This window comes from Ursus americanus, chromosome 12 (assembly GCF_024610735.1).
Source record: "Ursus americanus isolate L20-20 chromosome 12, mUrsAme1.1.p, whole genome shotgun sequence".
Classification (NCBI taxonomy): domain Eukaryota; kingdom Metazoa; phylum Chordata; class Mammalia; order Carnivora; family Ursidae; genus Ursus; species Ursus americanus.
Window position 1 is genome coordinate 30,830,618 of NC_142138.1, and position 20,062 is coordinate 30,850,679.

The window sequence follows — 20,062 nt, forward strand, 5'->3', positions numbered from 1 at the left end:
TTTAGCAACTAGCTAACTGCCATCCCAGGAGGGAAAAAAAAAAAAGCATAAGCCTAATGAATGTGGTCAGACATACCGTGTAACAGATGTCCAACGTGCTGCCATGAGCTTAAATCATAAATATGATGGCTCTGTTTGGCATAGCAAAATATATTAGAAGTGTTTTATCGGTCACTGGGCAACTTGCTCGATGGGAGGGGAATGATCCTGAAAAATGCAGGAGCTCTGTCTAGTAGCATCTCAGAAGGAGCCCTGGAGAAACACAGATAATCGGTTTGCAATGATTCATCAAGTTGGTCCTTTGTTTCCCTAATTTGAGTGTCAAGTGCAACCATACAATAAAGAATTGCCAAGACCCGATAAGATTCTCTTCTGGCTGCTGCTTTTCCTGCCCTAACAACTGGTACTATTCATGCCTAGAGCACAAATTGAATAAATAGCTTCAAGGCTGGCAATGTTGGACCGTGTTTTGAATTTTTTGTTTTTCCTTAAAAGGCTAAATCTTATGTGTGTCTTGCCTTCCCCCAAACACGTGGCATGGATAGTCACTGTGGTACCAATAATTTTAACTTTCTTAATACTAAGTATGGAAGGATGCCTCATAAGTTAAAAATAGTTCCTGTTGTATCATCAGTGGAGCAATGGATTACTGAAGATTAAAAAATGATTGTAATGCCTTTTTTGGCCTTGAGAAAGCTCTTATTGTGCCTATGGTTCAGTTGGCCTGCTGATCATTTCCATCTTAATGTAATCTTTAACATTACGCTGCTACAGGTGAGGTGTTAAGTAATACATTAAGACAACTAGTCTCACTGAGCAATTTCACAAGAAATATGTTTTTAACTAAATTAGACATTTAACAAATGCCATTTGTAATTCAATGCAGGAGGGGAGAATGTCCTTAAAACAAGCTATTGATGTGAATTTCCCAACATAGGACAATATTTTAAAAAAAATTTTAATTGACATTCTAAATGTGAGATTATGTACTGTCAGTGCAGTAGACCAATACAAGGAGAACACCAAAGTCCTTAGGAGTCTTAAAAAATAAGCAGTAAGCAGTTTTATCTCTAGCAGTCAGAAATCTTTCCTCACAATTAGGAAGAATCTACAGGTCCATTTAATCATGCGGCTATGATGTGCTTGCTCAATGTTTCTAACACTTTAAAATCATTTAGATGAACGCTAGAAACCTCAAAGCTCGAGAGAAATATAGATTGTAATATTTAAAACAAGTAAATGAATTAAACAATTTAGATGAAAATTTAGATATAAAGGTTGCAGGAGAGTAACTGGATTTAAAAAAGTAAAATAAAGGGGGATATCAGAAAGCCTACAATTGGACAACTGAAATAATAATAATTTTTTTGAAAAATGATTTCCTGACAGATTCCCCATGCTATGAACATAAATGCAAAAACTATAAATAGGGCTACTGACATTTGGGCAGTTGACTTGTTTTTATCAAAATTACAAAACAGAATTTAGTTTGCCAATTTTCAAACGGCTATCATGTTCAGAATCCAATTGGGTTCTCCTTCCTTTTTACTTGATGACTTCATAAAAGATAAATAAGCCCTCGGACCAATAGGTGGGTACACTGGCACTGTTAACTCTCTCGCCCCAGAAATTCCAGTGGGCTGAAAAGATTATTATTTGGGGGCGGGAAAGGGGGATGCAGAGGTCTTTAGGACCCAGCAGGCGGCGGCAGGCGGCAGTTGTGTAGATCACTGAGAGACTACGAGGGTCCGGTTCAGTTTTAATTCTGTTTCTAATCTCTGCAACAGCCGCGCTTCCTGGGTCCCGCGGCTCTCCTACCCACTCGCGGCCGGCGGCCGAGCGAGAATCAGAGCCGCCCGCCCCCCATCACCCACCATGGAAACCCTCCAAGAAAAAGTGGCTCCGGACGCGTGTGCCTGAGGATTCCTCACAAAAGAGGTGCCCAAAATGAAGACCCTGATGGTGAGTCATTTGTGGCAACTCCTCTGGGCAGAGGCGGGGACCCCCGGGCGCGGCGTCCCCGGGGCGCACCGGAGAGCTCCAGAGGCGCCTAACCCTGCGCCGCGAGGTCGCCTGTTACAAAGGGACAACTTTCCACCTGCTCCGTGTCCCCTTCCGGTTCTCTGGTTCTGCCTGGCTCGGAATCCCAGAGCCGGGATGGGAACTCGGATTGCCTCGGCTTCTGGATCTCAGGCGAGAGGTCTGGGGACCCACGGAGAGCTGGAGAAGCGGTGGAGGGGTGGGCGCATGGCTCGGGGGATGGGGGATGCCCAAAAGCAACAGCCTGGCAGAAACTAAGAGGGGAGGGGAAGGGGGGACCTTTGCAGACTTTCTTGGTTTGCTTGTCGGATTTCAAACTTGCAAAAATCGCCGAGGTAGAGCCCCGCGGGTCCAGGAAGGACCGGGTGCAAGGGCTAGAGGTTCCAGCAGCCGAGCTGGGGGAGGGAGGCCCCTCCTCAAAGTACAAGCCCACCTCTGCCCTCGCCACCGGCGCGCTTTCCCTCGCGTAGCCGGGCGCCGCGCACCACCTGCCCTCTGCCGAGAGATTTGGGAGGTGGCGTCGGCCGAGAGCAGCTACGCTCGGGAGCATCCCCTGCCGTACGCGCAAGGACGGTGCCTCCCCTGCCCCGGCTGCGCGTGGGGGGCTAGGACCCGGGCCACCTCCCGCCTGCCCCGGACTTCCCCCCGCGCGTCTGACCGTCTCGCGCGTGTCCCCGCCGGCGCGCTCCTCCGGCGCTGGCTCTCAGCGGCTCTCCTCTGCTCTCTCCCGCCCGCCGGCAGCGCCATGGTCTGGCTGTGTGTTTAGCGCTCACCACCATGTGCACCAGCTTGTTGCTCGTGTACAGCAGCCTCGGCGGCCAGAAGGAGCGGCCCCCGCAGCAGCAGCAGGCAGCGGCGACCGGCAGCGCGCAGCCGTCGGCGGAGAGCAGCCCCCCCCCGAGGCCCCGGGCCCCCGCGGGACCGCAGCCGCTGGACGGATACCTCGGCGTGAGGGACCACAAGGTGACAGCTCGCTCGCCAGCGCGCACGCCACCCAGCCTGGGGATCCCGCACACCTGAGCCTGCCCCTTCCCCGGGGCTGGGAGGCGCCGTGAGTAGGTGCCGCTCGGAGGCTGGAAGGGGGAGCGGACCCACTGGGGTGGGGTGGGATAGTTCCTTCTTGGCGTGAATTCCTGTTGGAGTCGGAGGTAAAGTTTTTCAGGGAATAGGGGTGAGACGAGTGGACCCAATGCCAAATTTCCTAACAGGAACCGGCCCTGAAAGTAGTACCTTCTGGTCCCCAGAGCTGCAGCCGCGGGTGGGTTGCTGGGTGCCTGAAGCGTCGGGTTTGGCCGCCAAGTCGCGCCCTGGTGTGAGGAGAGCCGGGATGGCGCGAGTAACGGCGGGAGCATTGGCCCGCCGGAAACTGGAGGGTGAGCAGCAGCCAGTCCGCGGCCGCTGCTCAAAGATTCCCCTCTGATCTCGCCTTCGCATTGCTCTGGGCAGAATTACCACAGCCTCGGGGAGCGGTCCCAGGCAGGCGCGGAAGGCTGGAGGCACAGACTCAGCTTCCATTGGCTTGAAACTCCTCGTTGAGGGCCTGTTTTTCTCTGCCTTCCGGGAAGCCGTTGCATGGCTTGGCTAATAATTAATAAGATGGATTTTTTTTTTTTTTAAATTGAGCCTCCTTTCCCTCAAATAATAAATCTCTGGTTTCAATGTGCGAAGCCTCTGGAAGAATTCTAATCAAGTTTCCTGATTCTGAAAAGATATTTTAATACATTTTAAATTTATTCCCCATTATCTGAAGCTGCTAATATGTTTTTATTAAAACACAATTCCACTCTGTATCTGCTCTATAAAGGCTGGAGGATTTCTTGAAACCACACAGCTATTCCGCTTTTTATATTACTAGATTTTATGCTTGTGAACCAAAGTATTAGTTAGCAGGTGGTCCTTTTGCAGGAAAAGATTGGTCTTTACCGTTCATGAAAAAGTCAAACTTTTTTTTAAGTGACAATCAGAATATTTCCACTCATTTGTGCAATGCATATTGCAAAAAGGATTTTGGAGGGTAAAAATTTAAGGCAGGACCCAGTTGGTAGGAATCTTTGAATGCTTGTGGAAAAAAACAACATACCATGAAATGTGGATGGATGGATAGATATATAGGTATAACGTATAAGAAATGCTAGGTATAAAACAGTATTGTTGGGGTACAGAAATGAGAAACATCACTGCCCTGGAAGGTTTAAGGAAATTCGCTCTGAAAAGATAGACTTTGCACTGGTGAGTATTTGGGGAAGCAAGAGAAGAGGAAGGGATTTCTTTAGGAAGCGATTTGGGGAGTGGGGAGGCGGCTGGTGGTAGAATCTTGAAATCAAAAGTAGAGAGGGTCATCAGTTTTTCAATAATAACAGCTTCACTTTTCTCTTTAAGATGTTGATCGATTACACTCTTTGTATGTGCCAGCAACCTGTAAGGGCTAGAGTTCTGGAAAAGTTTATACATCGGCTTCTGACTGGATGGATGTAGTGTTTATGTGTAACTGGTATATGATGAATATATTGAACTTGGTGGATTTTCATGGTGTTGTTAGTGGAAATGGCTATATAGCACTTGTGAAACTTTGATTAATGGGGTGTCAAAAGGTAAATTTGCTGAAAGCTTTGATCTGCCTTTGGGATGGTATTCCTAATACTTTCCTTCCTGTGTTCTCCTGCTGGATGGATAGCAGCTGAGAATATTGATAGCATAAGGCAAATATGATGCCCTCATGTTTGTTTTCAAAAACAGTGTTTATTCACACAAATATATTGGATTGAATTTTTAGTGTATCAGAGTATTATTTCATTAAAATGAAAAACAGCCCTTTTTTGAAAGGAATGCTGAAACTCTATACAAGAAATTGAGATAATCTATAGTAAAGGGTTTTATAAACTGTGAAGTGTTATATGGAGGATAAATGTGTGAATGTCCTTGGAATTCTTAGAAGAGAATTATAAACGTGACCAGGATGGTCTTTGCATCTAATGAATACCAGTGGAATTCTTTCATAGAAAACCAACGTGTCATCAAATTCCACACTCCAAGGATTCAACAGTTTACTCCACCCCAAAGCAAAAGAACAAATGCAAATCTTAAAATCTATGTGTTTTCTCTAGGCATTATCCCAATTGTCCCACTGAGGGGAGGAAGGCAAGATGGCAGAGGAAAAGGGGACCTTGTTTCAACTGGTCCCCTGAATTTAGCTGGATATCTACCAATTTCCCCACTGACCCACATGTAAACTTCTACTCAAAATGTCATCACTTTACTGCTGCTATTCACCTGGCTGGAAATTGGGTGAAGTTTCATTTCTGATGGCTATAGGGAGGTGCATGTAGTATTTATGTCCTCTCCAAAAGTTGCTATTTACTTAGGTTTACTTAAGATCTGCCTACAGTCTTGCTTAGGCAGAGGTAGAAATTTGTTAGAACATTGCTTGGATTTTTTTTTCCAGATTAGCACAGCGGAGGGAGGGTAAGAAATCAGGATTTTCTGTTCTTATTATGTAGCTAGATGATATCCTGATTGCTGTCTTTTTTCCCTCTCATATCAGGCCTTAGAAAAATTATAGGATGTGTTGAGTGTGATGACCACCAAGCCATATGCTACTGCATACTGAATCAGAATTCCAACAGACTTTTTACTTGCCGTTGATTTACAGAATCTGGAGAGAGTTACAGATACCATTTAGGAAAATGTTCACATCTCCATGGCTGGAGGTCCCAAAGTCTGATAAATATGTAGTGTTTATGTTCAGTTACATGATGGTATTAACATTATAACTCTAAGATTAAATTCAACAGGTGGTCCTAATCCCCAGCACCTGAATTTCTCAAATTACAGCCTGTCTGCAATGATAGTCTTGTCTCATACGGCTGCAGACTAAATTACTGTTGAGATTAAATCACTGTGTGCTTTTGTTGAAAGACATGCTGCAAGTCAAGCCGGTGATGAGCAATGTGTGTTGAAGCTTAAAATATCACTTTCCATGGTCATATTCTCTACTTCCTCGTTCACAAACGATGTGAGCTGAAATTGTAATTCCAGTGTGACTAAGTGAAGGCTACTTGGAGTTTCTTGTGATAATGAAGACATTTCATTTTTTGTTAGAGAGATTCTTTCTCTTCATTGCCAACCCTTTTCCCCAGACCTTTTCCCACAAACGTTTCACCAGCTCATTTCAGTCTTGTTAATGTCTGTCACTGCAGGTACTGTATCTGTATTCTGCCATTACTCTTCTGCTCCCCAGTTTTGGAGCCACTGATTTCTAACCAGATCAGCCAGACAACAAGCAAAGAAGCCAATTTTCATGGCTTCGGAAACCTTCTGTATTTAGAAATACAGCATAATGTATAACCAAACGAAAGCATGTGGGGGTGTGTGCGCACGCGTGCGGCACACATGCACATACAGGCACACACACTAAATCAAGCAACCTTCAGGGAAAAGCTCCAATTCTCCCAGCAGAGTGGAAGGGGGCATGGAGTGTATTCTGTTTCCAGCCTGGATCTGGTCTGGGTAGATAAAGTCATTTGCCATCTGGTAGACCCTGTGAAATGAAACTATGAGCCGATTCCCATTTCCAGTGGATAGGAGCCCTTATCACAGGAGGCCCACTTGTCACCTGGGCTGCCCTTTTCTAAGATGGCTTATGAAAGAGCAGTGATCAATGGGGTCTCAAGCTGAGCTGCTATCTCCTTGCTTCAGTACTAGCTCCCAGGAATGGATTTTACACATACTACTAACATGCTTGTCCTTGGTTCTTTCCTTCCTTAAGCACTCAGTTATTCAGACAAAACGGAACTGCTTGGAGGTAACAGTATGTTTGCTATTAATTCACAGATGTCCATTTAGAGTGATAGGACAAGTCAATGCAGGAGCTGAAAAATAATTCAAAACCAGAAAAAAAGGCACATGCCATATAACTTACTTTGGAATTACAGCATAAGTATTCTTCCTTTTAAAAAGTATATAAATTCTCAAATATACGTTTGTACCATTTATTAGACCCTATTTTATAATATTTGAGGCATCCAATCAACGATAATTTGGATCTCAAAATCAAAGTGAGCTAATTTTCAGTGCTCAAATACTAACAAAATGTAATCTGCCAATGGTGATGAGACCCTGTTATCACAAATCGTCAACCAAAAGGAATTATGAAATGAACTATTTTTCATGGGCGAAGAGTTGCAATAATGTGCTTGCTTTTAACAGGAGAAGTGTCCATATAATATATAACCTTCCTTAATTCTGAGAGCCAGGAGTGTTTCTCCAGGTTCCCAAGGAGTAATGCCAAGATACCCCCAAGCCAAAGTCCAGACCACAGCTGGTAAATGAGTCTAAGCTGGCTCTCTTTCCACTTCTGGGCATCTGGCCTCTTTGCTGGTCCTTGAAAACTCATTGCGCCTCAGAACCTTAGCACTTGCTGTCCCTTCTCCCTGGAAAACTTCCCTAAGATTTTGTACATGGTTAGCTCCTTCTGGTCATTCAGTCCTCAGATCACGTCATCTTCTTGTGGACCATCCTCTTTAAATAGCTCTCTCCTTAACAGTCATTCTCTATCATATTAGTTTGTTTTATTTTCCTTATACTAGTTAACAATATCTGAATGAATTTTAAAGTTGTCTTTTCTATTGTTTTTCTACCCCCCAGGTAGAATCTAAGTGCTGTGATAGCAAAGTATTTGTACATCTTATTGACCAGCGTAACTCCAGGACCTAGAATAATACTTGACACTTAATGAGCACACAACAAGTATTTATTGAAGGAAAGAAGAAAGCAGAGTATATGGGGAGAGGTGGTTGTAGAGAGGGACAAAGCTACCTCACCTTATGTAAAGTCCTTTGTCTGTAAGAAACAGCAGTGCAGTCCCAAGGCCCTGGTATGTCTCATCTTTCCTAATTTGATCCACTACTACTGCACTACTAGTAATAATGATAGAAGGAAGATGAAGAAATGATTTAAAACAAGACTCTGTGGGGAGGAGATTTAGGAGTTTACATTTTAACAGGCTTCCCTTACAACTCTTGTGCACATTAAAGTTTGAGAATCATCATTTGAAATGTTTTTAATCCTCATAATGCGTAGTTCTGTAGCTAATTTGTTTCTGGGTTTTTGAACTACTCATAGCCCTAAGTAAATATTCATTGAAGGCCTCATAGTTGCAAAATTGGGTATTCTAGAGGAAGAACACGGTGCCTACCATCAAAGAATCTTTGATCTAATTGGAGAGAAAAGACAAAGAAGCAAGAAAGGTTAAATAATAAAGCAAGTGCTGAATAATAATATGAAACCAGGAAACAATAAATCAAGACATTGACACTAAAAAGGAAGCAATTTCTGTGATCTTTCTCATCTATAAAGTAAGTTAAATACTAGTGTTAGTTTAGAAGTTATAAAACTTTCAAACTGAAATTGCATTTTTTAGCCCTTTTTTGGTGTGTGTATGTGCGTGTGTGTGTATGACATGCAGTGAATACTTAGTAAACAACTTTGATGTCAAAGCAACTTCAAAGTGGATAGATTTTAAATTCAAAATATTCAGTCTCTTAATGATTTTCCTTTAGCATGACGTAGGATCTCCTGGACTCTTGAAGGGAGCTAACCCTATTGCCCTGTTCAGCCGTTTCTGTCACACGGTGACTATGTTTTCCAAACCAAATTTCATAACTCATGGTATGAGAAATTTGTGTTGGCTACAAGACAACATTTGCCATCAGATCTGTCCTGGACAGATGACATCTGCTACAGAGGAGACTTTCCATAACCTCTAGGGTCAAGTGGCAGTGCAATCTAATTCTCATCCTGTGAATGCTGAGGTGAAGGAAGATTGGAGACGAGAAAACACTGTGAAAAATTAAAACCCATCACTGATCAACAAATCATTGAAACCTTCTGTACATCTACTATGTACTCTTTGAGTAGCTGTGAAGGATAGAAGTATAGAAAGACAAGGAATTATTATTTCTTAAATAATGATTTTATTATCCATACCCTGTGAACCTGATTCAAGAGAAGAATTCCCTTAGAAGTGAGTTTATGATCAAATGACTGATAAAAACTTGAGGGTGGGGATATTTATGAGATGCACTCTGATTCTTCTTCACGAGCACTTTTAGTCCTAAATTCTTAGACTAGGCCTGGGACAAATAAATATTTTTATTGTATGCTCTATTCAATATGGTTTCCCAAATAAAAGTCAGAAGCATGCATATTCTTTCAGTTTAGACAGCATATCTGCAGGGAAGCCTTCCCTGACTTGTAGCCCAGGTTAGATCTAAACTGTATGTTTTGTCTTCATAGCCAGGATCCCATGATAATACTTATTCCAGCTTATTGTTGTTTCTTGTCTCAAATTGTCTGCCTTCCCTGCACTACAATCAGCTCTTGGAAGCTAGGGCTTTTTTTCCCCCTCTTTCTTGGCATTGTATTCTCAGGCTTTAATATAATGTCTGATATAGAATGGGTCTTCAGTAAGTATTTGTTGAATACATGAGTATATCTATCTAAAGACTATAATTTCTTCTAAACTAAACCTGCCTGAAAAATTTCTATTTGGCACTATGTCATAAATATCAATTTCCCCTGCCACCATTTGTAGTTCTGTAACTATTGCATTTCTATGTATTTGTACTAATCAGATCTCTTAAAACATACTCAGAGTTTTGAGCTGGAAGGAAAACTTGAAAATTACCAAAGGGAATTCACAAGTGCTCGTGTGATTTGTCCAGAGTCTCCAGTGAGTGGCAGAGCTGGGGCTACAATGTGGGCCTCTGACATGAATGTCATTACCATAAGGGAAGTTCGGTGCCAATATATTCTAAGCAATGACTCAACATTATTTGAACAGAATTTATTAAAACGTAGAGCCCAGGCCTACTCAGTTATTGGAAAGAAATAAATATTTAAATATCTTATCATTCTGAAATGAAAATGAGAATATGCCTTTGGATAGTTCAGAAGGGCTTCCACCAACCACTGGCTTAGCACTGGGTACTTGAAAGTCTTCATAAATGCATGGTACCCATGTAATTAGAACAATTTGCAAATCAGAATGGGTTTTGCCTTTAAAAAGTAAACCAATCCAAAAGGAGTGCCATGTTACTATTTGTGGGAAAATGTCATGAACAAACCACTCATTTAGCTGAATTACCTTCTCCACAGTGGGGAGGAAAACATCATTAGGAGACTCAGTTAAGCAAGTGTTTGAAACACTGCCATTCTGCAAGTAACCATTGACTCCTCCTAACTTCTGAGATGTAATACTTATTCTGAGATAGAATTACTTTAGGCAGATGAGAAACCATTTTACCCTTAGTAGGGAAAATTAACCTTGATAGTTGTAGCTCAGTATGAAAACGGAACTTTTTATTTTATTCTCTTTTAATGGATAAGAAGGTGTCCATAGTGTTCCTGGGAACCTCACAGAGTCTGAGAACACTCTGGCAGACTGAAATGCAGAGTTAAACTATTTTTTTAATAAGAAAGCATATTCTGGAAATTAATTGCACATATGGGACCTCTCCACTGACTGAACTGCATTACTGCATTTCTAATTTACAGATCTGCTCATGTTCCTTGCATGCCTCCAATGGCTTCCCATTGCCTAGAGGATCAAGTTCAGACTCCACAGGAAGGCTCACAAGGCCTGATAGGGTCTGTCTGGCCTAGTTCTCCAACCTCACTTCCCTTCTGCCCAAGCTCCAGACACCGGGGGAATACATCTTGCCGTCTCATGCTTCCCTGCTTTTCCTCCATCATGGAATGCCCTTTCTCCTTTTATCTGCCGGGTAGAGAACTAATCGTTCATTAAGATCCAGCTCAAGCTTCTCCTTTCCAGAGTCTTCCTACACGTAACATCTGTGCAGAGTTGACTCCACATTCTCTTATGTTAGCCTTGGATTGGTCAGTCAATCACATATTGACTGCGTCCCTACAATGTGTTAGACACAGGGGAGGAAATGAGAGGAAGGACCTAGTCCTGACCACAGGATAGTCACAGTGGAGTTAATACTACAATTACTATATGTTGCTAAGTGTTAAAATATTCTCTGTATCTTGTATATGCCTCTAATCACACAATATTGTGGTTATTTGTCCACGGCTTGTGTTCCTGACTAGATTGTGCCTTTTTGAAGCCAAGGAACATAACTTAATCCATCATGGTATCTCCAGAACCTAAAACCATAACTCACATATGTCAAAACTCAATAAATCTTTGTTGGAAGTCGGCTGTTGTAACTGTATATAATAGGAAGAGATTTGAACAAGTGTGGACAATAGACTTACTAGTCACAGGAATGGACAGAAGTGATAAGTAGGGGAAGAAGGACTTCACATATGTGACATACATATCTTTAATTTTTGGTTCCTCTTTAAATACAGAGCGGCATCTGCTGACCCTTCAAAGTTGTAGACCAGGTGTTGAGATGTAGGAATGTCCATGTTTGAAGACAGTGTGATATCATGGGAGGCAGGGAGACATACCCAAGCCTTTTACCTTCGTGAGTTCTTTGGCAAGTCATGTAACTTCTAGGCCTGAGCTAGTCTGTGGCAGAGGAAGAGTTAAACTAAATTCATTAATTACTTTATTTATCAAATAATATTGTGTACCTACCATATACTTGACCTTGTGTTCAAGTTTTGAGGAAGTCTTTAAGGGGTAAATTGTAGGAGTGACTCCAATCAGATGTATTTCCAACGGATTACCATGGCTTCAGGGTGGCACAGGTCAGAGCAGTTCTGGGTGAGGGGAAGAGGGCCAGTTAGCAGATTGTTGCTGTGATCTGAGTGAATGATGCTGGTGGCCAGAGGATGAAGAGACCCTAAGTTTCTGCCCACCTTTGGTTTGCATGGTTGCCCACCCTACCATGTCAGTGCAGACAGTCTGGATGCAGCTCTCAAATAGCAGCTTAGTGGTTCAAGATTGCCTCTCAGGAGTTAGCAAAGAGAGTTGGAGGGTGATCCCAGATGGCACTCCAACGTTGTCTAATTCTGAACCTCACTGTCTATCTTAATACCACACACTGACTTGAGCAAAACAATGGTGTTATGGTTAAGGCCAAAGCAAGCCATTTGTGGAGACTCTTTAATGCACACTGGCCGCACCAGGAATTCAAGTTTCCATCTGCAGCACAGCCAATGGGGTGTGGAATAAATGTGCTGTAACACAGTTCTACTTGGGAGAAACTTGATTCTAGAATAAGCTTGTCAAGTTGTTGCATGATAAATCTTACCAGGTATAGATCTGTTGGAAGTATGGGGTAAAGAGTGATTTCCTCCTTCTTTTCCCACAGACTTATAGAGAAAACAGTTGTTTTTCTTCTAAATCACTTGTTAGCAACTTCTAGGAAAAGTCAAGTTTCTATTTCACTTGCATCAGAAGGAAATTGGCCATAAATTAATGGAAAATTTGTTGAGAGGGAGTCTGACTCCTAATTCATTAAAAAACATTTGATTGGGAGCACAAAAAAATGTATATATCTGAATGAACTCTGTTTTTATGGGGCCCATACATGGGGTGACTTGGCCATGTCATACCTGCCAGGCTGCTGTCTGGGATTTCCAGTTGTCTCTCATTACCCATTACCCATAGTGTTTCCACTCTATACTGCAAATTATAAAGCTGGTTCATTTCATTTTTACTTCACTTGCTTCAAGTTTTGAACAAAGTGCAGGAAGTGATGACATTCTGCCAGAACATGGAAAAGGAAAAGGGGATTGTAGGAATTTGTATGTATTCACTAACAATGCCCCAACCAGACTGAACAAAGCTTTGCTCTGATGCTTGAACCAGCACGAATCCCTTAAAGAAATATGCCCATTATTTTTATTAACAACTCCGTGTGGTTTGGGCTCAGTTTGAAATGTGATGAGTCGTTAACTCAAAAGTTCAGAAATTTAAAGTTAACAGAGAGCTGCCCTAGAGAACAGGGTATCCTGACTGAATGGGCCTGCAGTAGTGAAGTGTGAAGATAAAATAACAGGACCCAGGACCAAGAATAAGGATCAGAGCAAGAAATAACACCAATTGTTTCTTCACTGTTAGCAGAGGAGCCCTCTTTCTGGCCATACAGACACGAAATGCTGACTGGGTTCTAGTAAGGGTGGCTTGTCATGGGCTGTAGTATCTAAGATGAGGTCACAATTACTTGACATTATTACATTTGAATGTGATTTGATGTGCTGTTGGATAACAGACAGAACATCAGAAAGCAAAGGAATCCCTTTGTCAAAAATAAGTTCCTGTAACCAGGATGCACAAGAGTTGGGGAGAGTAGCAACCAGGCTTTTTTTCTGAAATGGGCACCGTAGGATCCCTCTAAGATGAGTAAGCTCATGTCCTCGAGGGAGTTATGAATCTCAATACTGACTGGTCTGCCAAGTCAAGGGCCTTCTTATTGAGCCCACAGAGCATCCTGATGGTGTCTCACCCACTAGAAGATTTGAAGGATGGAAAGGGGCCAGACCTTAATTTATGTATCTTTCAGGGTATTCTGCCAACCTGTGAACACCAAACTCAGTAGCATTTCATGCAATCTGTGCCCATAGACCATATTTGAGAGCATGGAAAGGCTTCAGTCTGGGAAAAGCTTCCTCTCCATCATCCCCACTGTAGCATGTTGAAAAACAGATAAGGAAGAAGAGAGCCAGAGTGCTAGTTATGAAAAGCAAACTTAGCCCCCTGCCCAGTTGTAAATGCATTTATATTCATTGTCTTCTCAAAATGGCAAAAAGTAAAAATAAAGTAGCAATTATTTATAAACCTACCACCAAGACATAACTATTGTTAGTAATTTGATGTATTTCCTTACAGATTTTTTCATACATATCAGATGTGTGTAGATGTGACACTTTAATGTAATTCCTTCCCATTTTTTTTATTCCTTTATGTTGGGTATGTGGGGTCTATGTGTGTATTGTTTTATCAATATGATGTCATCAGTGATATAAAGGGTGGCATGAACTATCTGTTGGATCCTTACCTTGTTTAATAGCTTAAAACCAAAGTGTAGTCCAAAGAATTACAATAGTCAGGAAATACGTCTTCAAAATTGTGCTAAATTCTCCCCTTACTAATCTTGAAGGTGTATACATCCTTCTACTCACTTAACATCTCCGTTCTTTCCCTGTTGTTTACAACCCTAAAGCACTTTTAAATTGTGAGGATGCCTCCTTCCCTGCCTTTGATCTCCTGCCTGTTTGCTCAGCTACGAATGTGCTGCAGAATTTTTAAGTTTTACGAATCATTCCCAGTAGTCCCTTAATCCTTCTGGTCACTTTTCTCTAAATTCCTTCTAACCTGTCAATAGCTATTTCATGGGCATAGCTTGTGGCAAACTCATATAGGCTTCCAGGACAGGGTTAGAGATGATGGTTGTCTTCATGGTCACTGGGTGGTTCCTGTCCAGATACATATCTCAATTCTGCCTTTATTTTCTGGGCTTCACTCTGTGGTTTGGTTCTCTGTCCATGTCTAGTACAAATCTAATTCCTTGTCCATATACAGTACAGGTGTACTTGGACATAAGTGCCTTTCCTAAAAAGAAATTATACAGTACAAATAATTGTAATTATCACCTTCTTCTTAATTAGCAAGTTTTTCTGTGTTTTTCATCTTCTAGTTTTATTAAACATCTTAATTCCCTTATCTTATTTTAACTAACTTACTGAATTCTATGACTGTTCTTCTTGACTCTTTTTTTTTTTTTTTGTACTCAAAGATGTCTCTGAGCTACTCTATTTCTTACATTTTTCAAATATGTGCCAGCTATCATTTCTTCATTTTGGCATAATCTCAGCTCTCCTGTTACTATTCCAGTTCATAGGTAGAATAATTCTGTCATTAGAGACATCAGGGCCTGCTTCTACTCTGATGGCCAACCGGCAGGAGCTATATTTTATATAGCTTGGTTGGTGGCTTCTCAAGTCTGAGAACATGAGATCTTTGCCAACAAGCTCTTTATCAAACCAATGCTTGGTTTTTTGCCCAAATTGTCTCCTTTATCCTCTAGATTGAGGTATCACTGAATCCTTCCCATCCATTTTTTAGAAACAGTTTTATTGTGGTGACATATATATAACATAAAATTTGACATTTTAACCATTTATAAGTGTACAATTCAGTGGCATTAACTACATTTATGGTGTAGCCAGCCCACAACACTACCTATTTCTAAAATTTTTCATCACCCCAAACAGATTTAGTAACCATAAGCAATAACTCCCCATTTTCCCTCCCTCCAGGCCCTGGTAATGTCTATTCTGTTTTCTGCCTTTAAGAATTCAGGCAAATTCTAGATATTTCATGGAAGTGGAATAATTCAATATTTGTCATTTTATGTCTGACTTATTTCATTTAGAATAATGTTTCAAAGTTCCCACATCATTGGTGAGAACGTTGGAGAAAAAGAACTTTGTTCCTTTTAATACAATTCAAAACCACAATGAGATACCACCTCACACCTCTCAGAATGACTAAAATTAACAACACAGGAAACAGCACATGTTGGCAAGGATGCAGGCAAAGGGGAGCCCTCTTACACTGTTGGTGGGAATGCAAACTGGGGCAGCCACTCTGGAAAACAGTATGGAGGTTCCTCAAAAAGCTTAAAATAGAACTAGCCAACAACCCAGCAATTGCATTAGTAGGTATTTACCCAAAGGATACAAAAATTATGATTTTTGTGATTAAATGATTAAAAGCGTTAATGATTAAAAGGGCACATGCGTGCCAATGTTTATAGCAGCATTATTAACAATAGCCGAATTATAGGGGTGCCTGGTTGGTTCAGTTGGTAGAGCATGTAAATCTTGATCCTGCGGTTGTAAGTTCAAGCCCGACATTGGGTGTAGAGATTAGTTAAAAATAAAAATCTTAAAAAAAAACACACAATAGCCAAATTATGGAAAGAACCCAAATGTCCATCAACTGATGAATGGATAAAGAAAATGTTGGAGATGTGTGTGTGTGTGTGTGTGTGTGTGTGTGTGTGTATGTATAGAGTATTACTCAGCCATAAAAAGAATGAAATCTTGCCATTTGCAATGCTGTAGATGGAGCTAGAGTGTATTATGCTAAGTGAAACAAGTCCGTCAGAGAAAGACAAATACCATATGATTTCACTCATATGTAGAATTTAAGAAACGAAACTGTTGAATATAGTGGAAGGAAGAAAAAAAAAACAGAGGGAGGGACACCTGGGTGGCTCAGTTGGTTAAGCATCTGCCTTCAGCTCAGGTCATGATCCTGGGGTCCTGGGATTGAGTCCCACATCAGGCTCCCTGCTGAGCAGGGAGCCTACTTCTCCCTCTGCTGTGTTGTCTCTCACACTGTCTCTTTCTCAAATAAATAAATAAATAAATAAATAAATAAATCTTAAAAAAAAAAAACCCAAAAACAGAGATGGAGGCAAACCATAAGAGACTGTTAGCTATAGAGAACAAACCGAGGGTTGCTGGAGAGGAGAGGCATGGGGGAATGGGTTAAATAGGTGATGGGTGTTAAGGGCGGCACTTGTGATGAGCACTGGGTGTTATATGTAAGTGATGAATCACTAAATTTTACTCTTGAAACTAATATTACACTATATGTTAACTAACTAGAACTTAAATAAAAACTTGGAACAATAACAACAACAAAAACTTTGTTCCTCTTTATGGTTGAATAATATTCTGTTGTATGGATATACCACAATATGTTTATCCATTTGACTTTTGATGGACACTTGGATTATTCTCACCTATTGGCCATTGGGAATAATGCTGCAATGAACATTGGCATTCTCATTCATGTTTTGAAGTACTTCCCTCTTTTTTCTCTCTTTTTCTATCCCCGTGGAAATACCTGAGTCTCCAGTTCCCAACACTGCACACTTGTGCAGACCACCTTACTTGTAGCTGTTCCCACCTCTATATAAGTAAAAAAATACATAAATAAACAGACAAATAAAAATAGAGGAAAATACATTAATTGCATTGATTATATTTCTTTATCTAAAAATGTAAACATTTTGAAAAACAGAAGGAAAGGGGAAATGTCTGCATATTCTTAACACTTTGATGTAAATAATGATATACTTTTGGTTTACTTCTGCCAATTTTTTGCATTGCTTCCTCTGTTTTTTTAAACCTAAATGTGAGCTTGCTCTGTGGTTTTAAAAAAAGTGCATGTGATTTTTTTGTCTGTTTTGTTTCCATTTGCTGATATTAAAGTAGCCATTACAATTTCTTTTGGTTAGCGTTTGCCTTTTATATCTTTTTCCCATCCTAAAATTTTCAATCTTTCTGTGTACTTATATTTTATGTATGTCCAGACCTGCCCACAATATTTTCAAAGCCTGAGGCGAGAGTACAAATGGAGGCCCACAGACATCCTAATTGCTTTCATCAGTAATTATGTCTTCATTTAGGAAAGATTTTCAAGTTCAAAGTTTTATTTGACCTATTGCAGTTACGGATTTGATCAGAATCATTCTCTTGGTCATGTTATTGTTCGATCAAAATTAAATGTTCATTAAATAAAATGTGTGTAATATCATGCTTGAGAATTTTATGTGGGTAATGTTCAGTAGAAGTCTACCCGCTCACATCATCTCCAATTTTTAAAAATGTAAACAGACTATCTCCGTGAAGATTTTCTATTTATTTTTCAGTTTCTCCCCTTCCCACAAAGTTTCTTTTCATATGTTCTATTTTATCAGAATCTCAAACTCTTGTTTTATTCTCCCTCCCCCATATACAAACTGAAGCAGCGACCAGCTCCATCTTAGTAGCAGTACAACCCACAAATGGCATTTGAAAATAGTGGCCTTTTGTTTCAAAGACAGGGTAAGAAATGTGGAGACGCACTTTTTCTGGAGCCTGAATGGTATTAGATACAAACTGGATATTTATGATTATGGATAATGCTATGACAGAATGACAGAGGTGCCCATGTGAGCTTTAATATAATTTGTGCATTGTTTGTGATATGCTGTGTTCTTTAAGCAGTGTATCTCAAACATTAATGTGCATATGAATTGGCTGAGGGTCTTATTAAAATCCAGATTCTGAATCTTTAGGTCTGACTTGGGACCTGAAAATCTGCATTTCTAACAGGCACCCTGTGATGCTGCTGCTATTGGTCCAGGAACCACATTTTGAGTAGCAAAACTCTAAAGCACAGGGCCACATCAGGGGTGCCATTCATCTGATATTAAGAATAATACTATGTATGTTCTATATGAATAGCATATAACTGGAATTTATTTTTTAATCTAAACTTAAAATCACTGTCTTTTAAGAGTTAAGTTTAGTTCATTTACATTTACGGTGATTTTTGCTATATATTATTGATTTTTTTTAATCTCAAACATTGGCTTTATATTTGTCTCTTTTTCTATGCTTTATTCTCCCTCTTCTTTTTCCCCTTCCTCTGGATTGGTGGAGTTGGGGGATAAGGGGGGTTTTGTCCCTGTCCCCACCTATCCCCTTATTCCATTTTTTAACCTATACTGATTTGGAAATTATACTCTTGATATTTACTTTCTTAATGTCATTCTTGAAATTTTAACATGCATACTTACCAAAGTCTTAATTAATATCTTTATCTTCTTCCCAGACAGTTCAAAGACCTTAGAATATTTGAACCCTGGTTAACTCAAACACTAATCTTACATACCATTTTATTGAAATAGTTTAATTTAGTTCCTAAAGTCTAACAAATTGGATATTAACATTATTATTGTTTTTCAAGATTTATTCATTTATTTGAGAGAGAGACGGAGGAAGAGAGAGAGCACAAGAGGAGTGGCAGGGAGAGGGAGAGAGAATCTCAAGCAGACTCTGTGCTGAGCACAGAATCCGACGCAGGGCTTGATCTCACAACCCTGAAATGACAACCTGAGCCGAAACCAAGAGTCAGACGCTCAACTGACTGTGCTACCTAGGCACCCCAGCATTATTATTTTTTTGTTTTAGTCAATGTTTATATAGATTTACCTGCATATTACCAATTTCTTTGCATCATCTCTTCTTGTAACTTAGATTTCCATTATCCCTTTTGCATTAAATTTTTTGGAAGTTTGGCTGATGAAGATCTGTTGGTGGTAAATGCAGTTTTAGTTAATCTGAAAATATCTTTATTTTGTCCACATTCTTGAAAGAGAATACAATTCCAGATCATCAATTATTTTCGCTTGCAATATTTGGAAGACCTAATTCCTGCAGTTTCTTTCCCTCTCAGAGTTGATATTGAGCTCTTTGTCATCAGGCTATTTGTCATTACATTTTAGGCAATCTAAACCATTATTTCTTCAAATACATTGTCTCCTCTTTATTCTGTCTCTTCATTATATGTTATTTACTTGTCTCACTGTGGTGCATTCTGGATAATTTCTTCTGATTTTTCAGTTGGGTAATTCTGTATTCTTCTGTGTCTAATCTGTTACTTAATGCATCCACCAAGGATTTTTTTCCCAAGTCATTTTTAGGTTTTTTTTCCCCCCAAATCATCCTGGTCCTTTGTCATAGTGTATTCTTTCTTACATTCATTTTATTTCTGTATCTGATAACTCCAATGTCATAAATCATCAAGAGTCTAAGCAATTTTTGTTCCGATTTTATTCAAAGGAATTTACTTAATTATTTATTTATTTAGTTAGTTTGTGTTTGTGTGGGTATATATGCTTATCATGACTCCATGTTCATCTGGACTGTGTCTGTGGAAATCCTTAGTGACCTATGTTGAAAATGTGTTCCTCCAAAGAAAGCTTGCATTTGCTTCTCCCAAACTCCTGGGGGCCCTACCAACTAAGAAACTACTGCTTTAAAATAAGCCTGACCTTCTGCATACACACCAATAAAGTGAATATAAACTACAAATCTACATGATTTTTATGAATAGTCGAGGAAGATTTTTTTACCACCTTCACCCAGAGCCAAGGACGGAATAGATAGGTATTTTCCCTGTGCTACAAGATTTTACTTTTCAAGTTCAATCTTTCCTTGAGCTATATTGGCCTTTCAGGATCTCCCTTCCTTGTTCAGGCGC

At 40.4% G+C, this 20,062-nt stretch overlaps 1 protein-coding gene across 1 annotated transcript in view; it reads left to right on the forward strand.

Annotated features, from left to right (window-relative positions):
• Window positions 1-2,786: 2,786 nt before the first annotated feature.
• ST6GALNAC5 (ST6 N-acetylgalactosaminide alpha-2,6-sialyltransferase 5) overlaps window positions 2,787-20,062 on the forward strand; it is a 167,371-nt gene continuing 150,095 nt past the window's right edge. Inside the window, exon 1 of the mRNA XM_087866015.1 lies at window positions 2,787-3,003. Coding sequence (XP_087722141.1) covers window positions 2,818-3,003 — 186 coding nt within the window. The 5' untranslated portion in view covers window positions 2,787-2,817. The remainder of the gene's footprint in view (window positions 3,004-20,062) is intronic.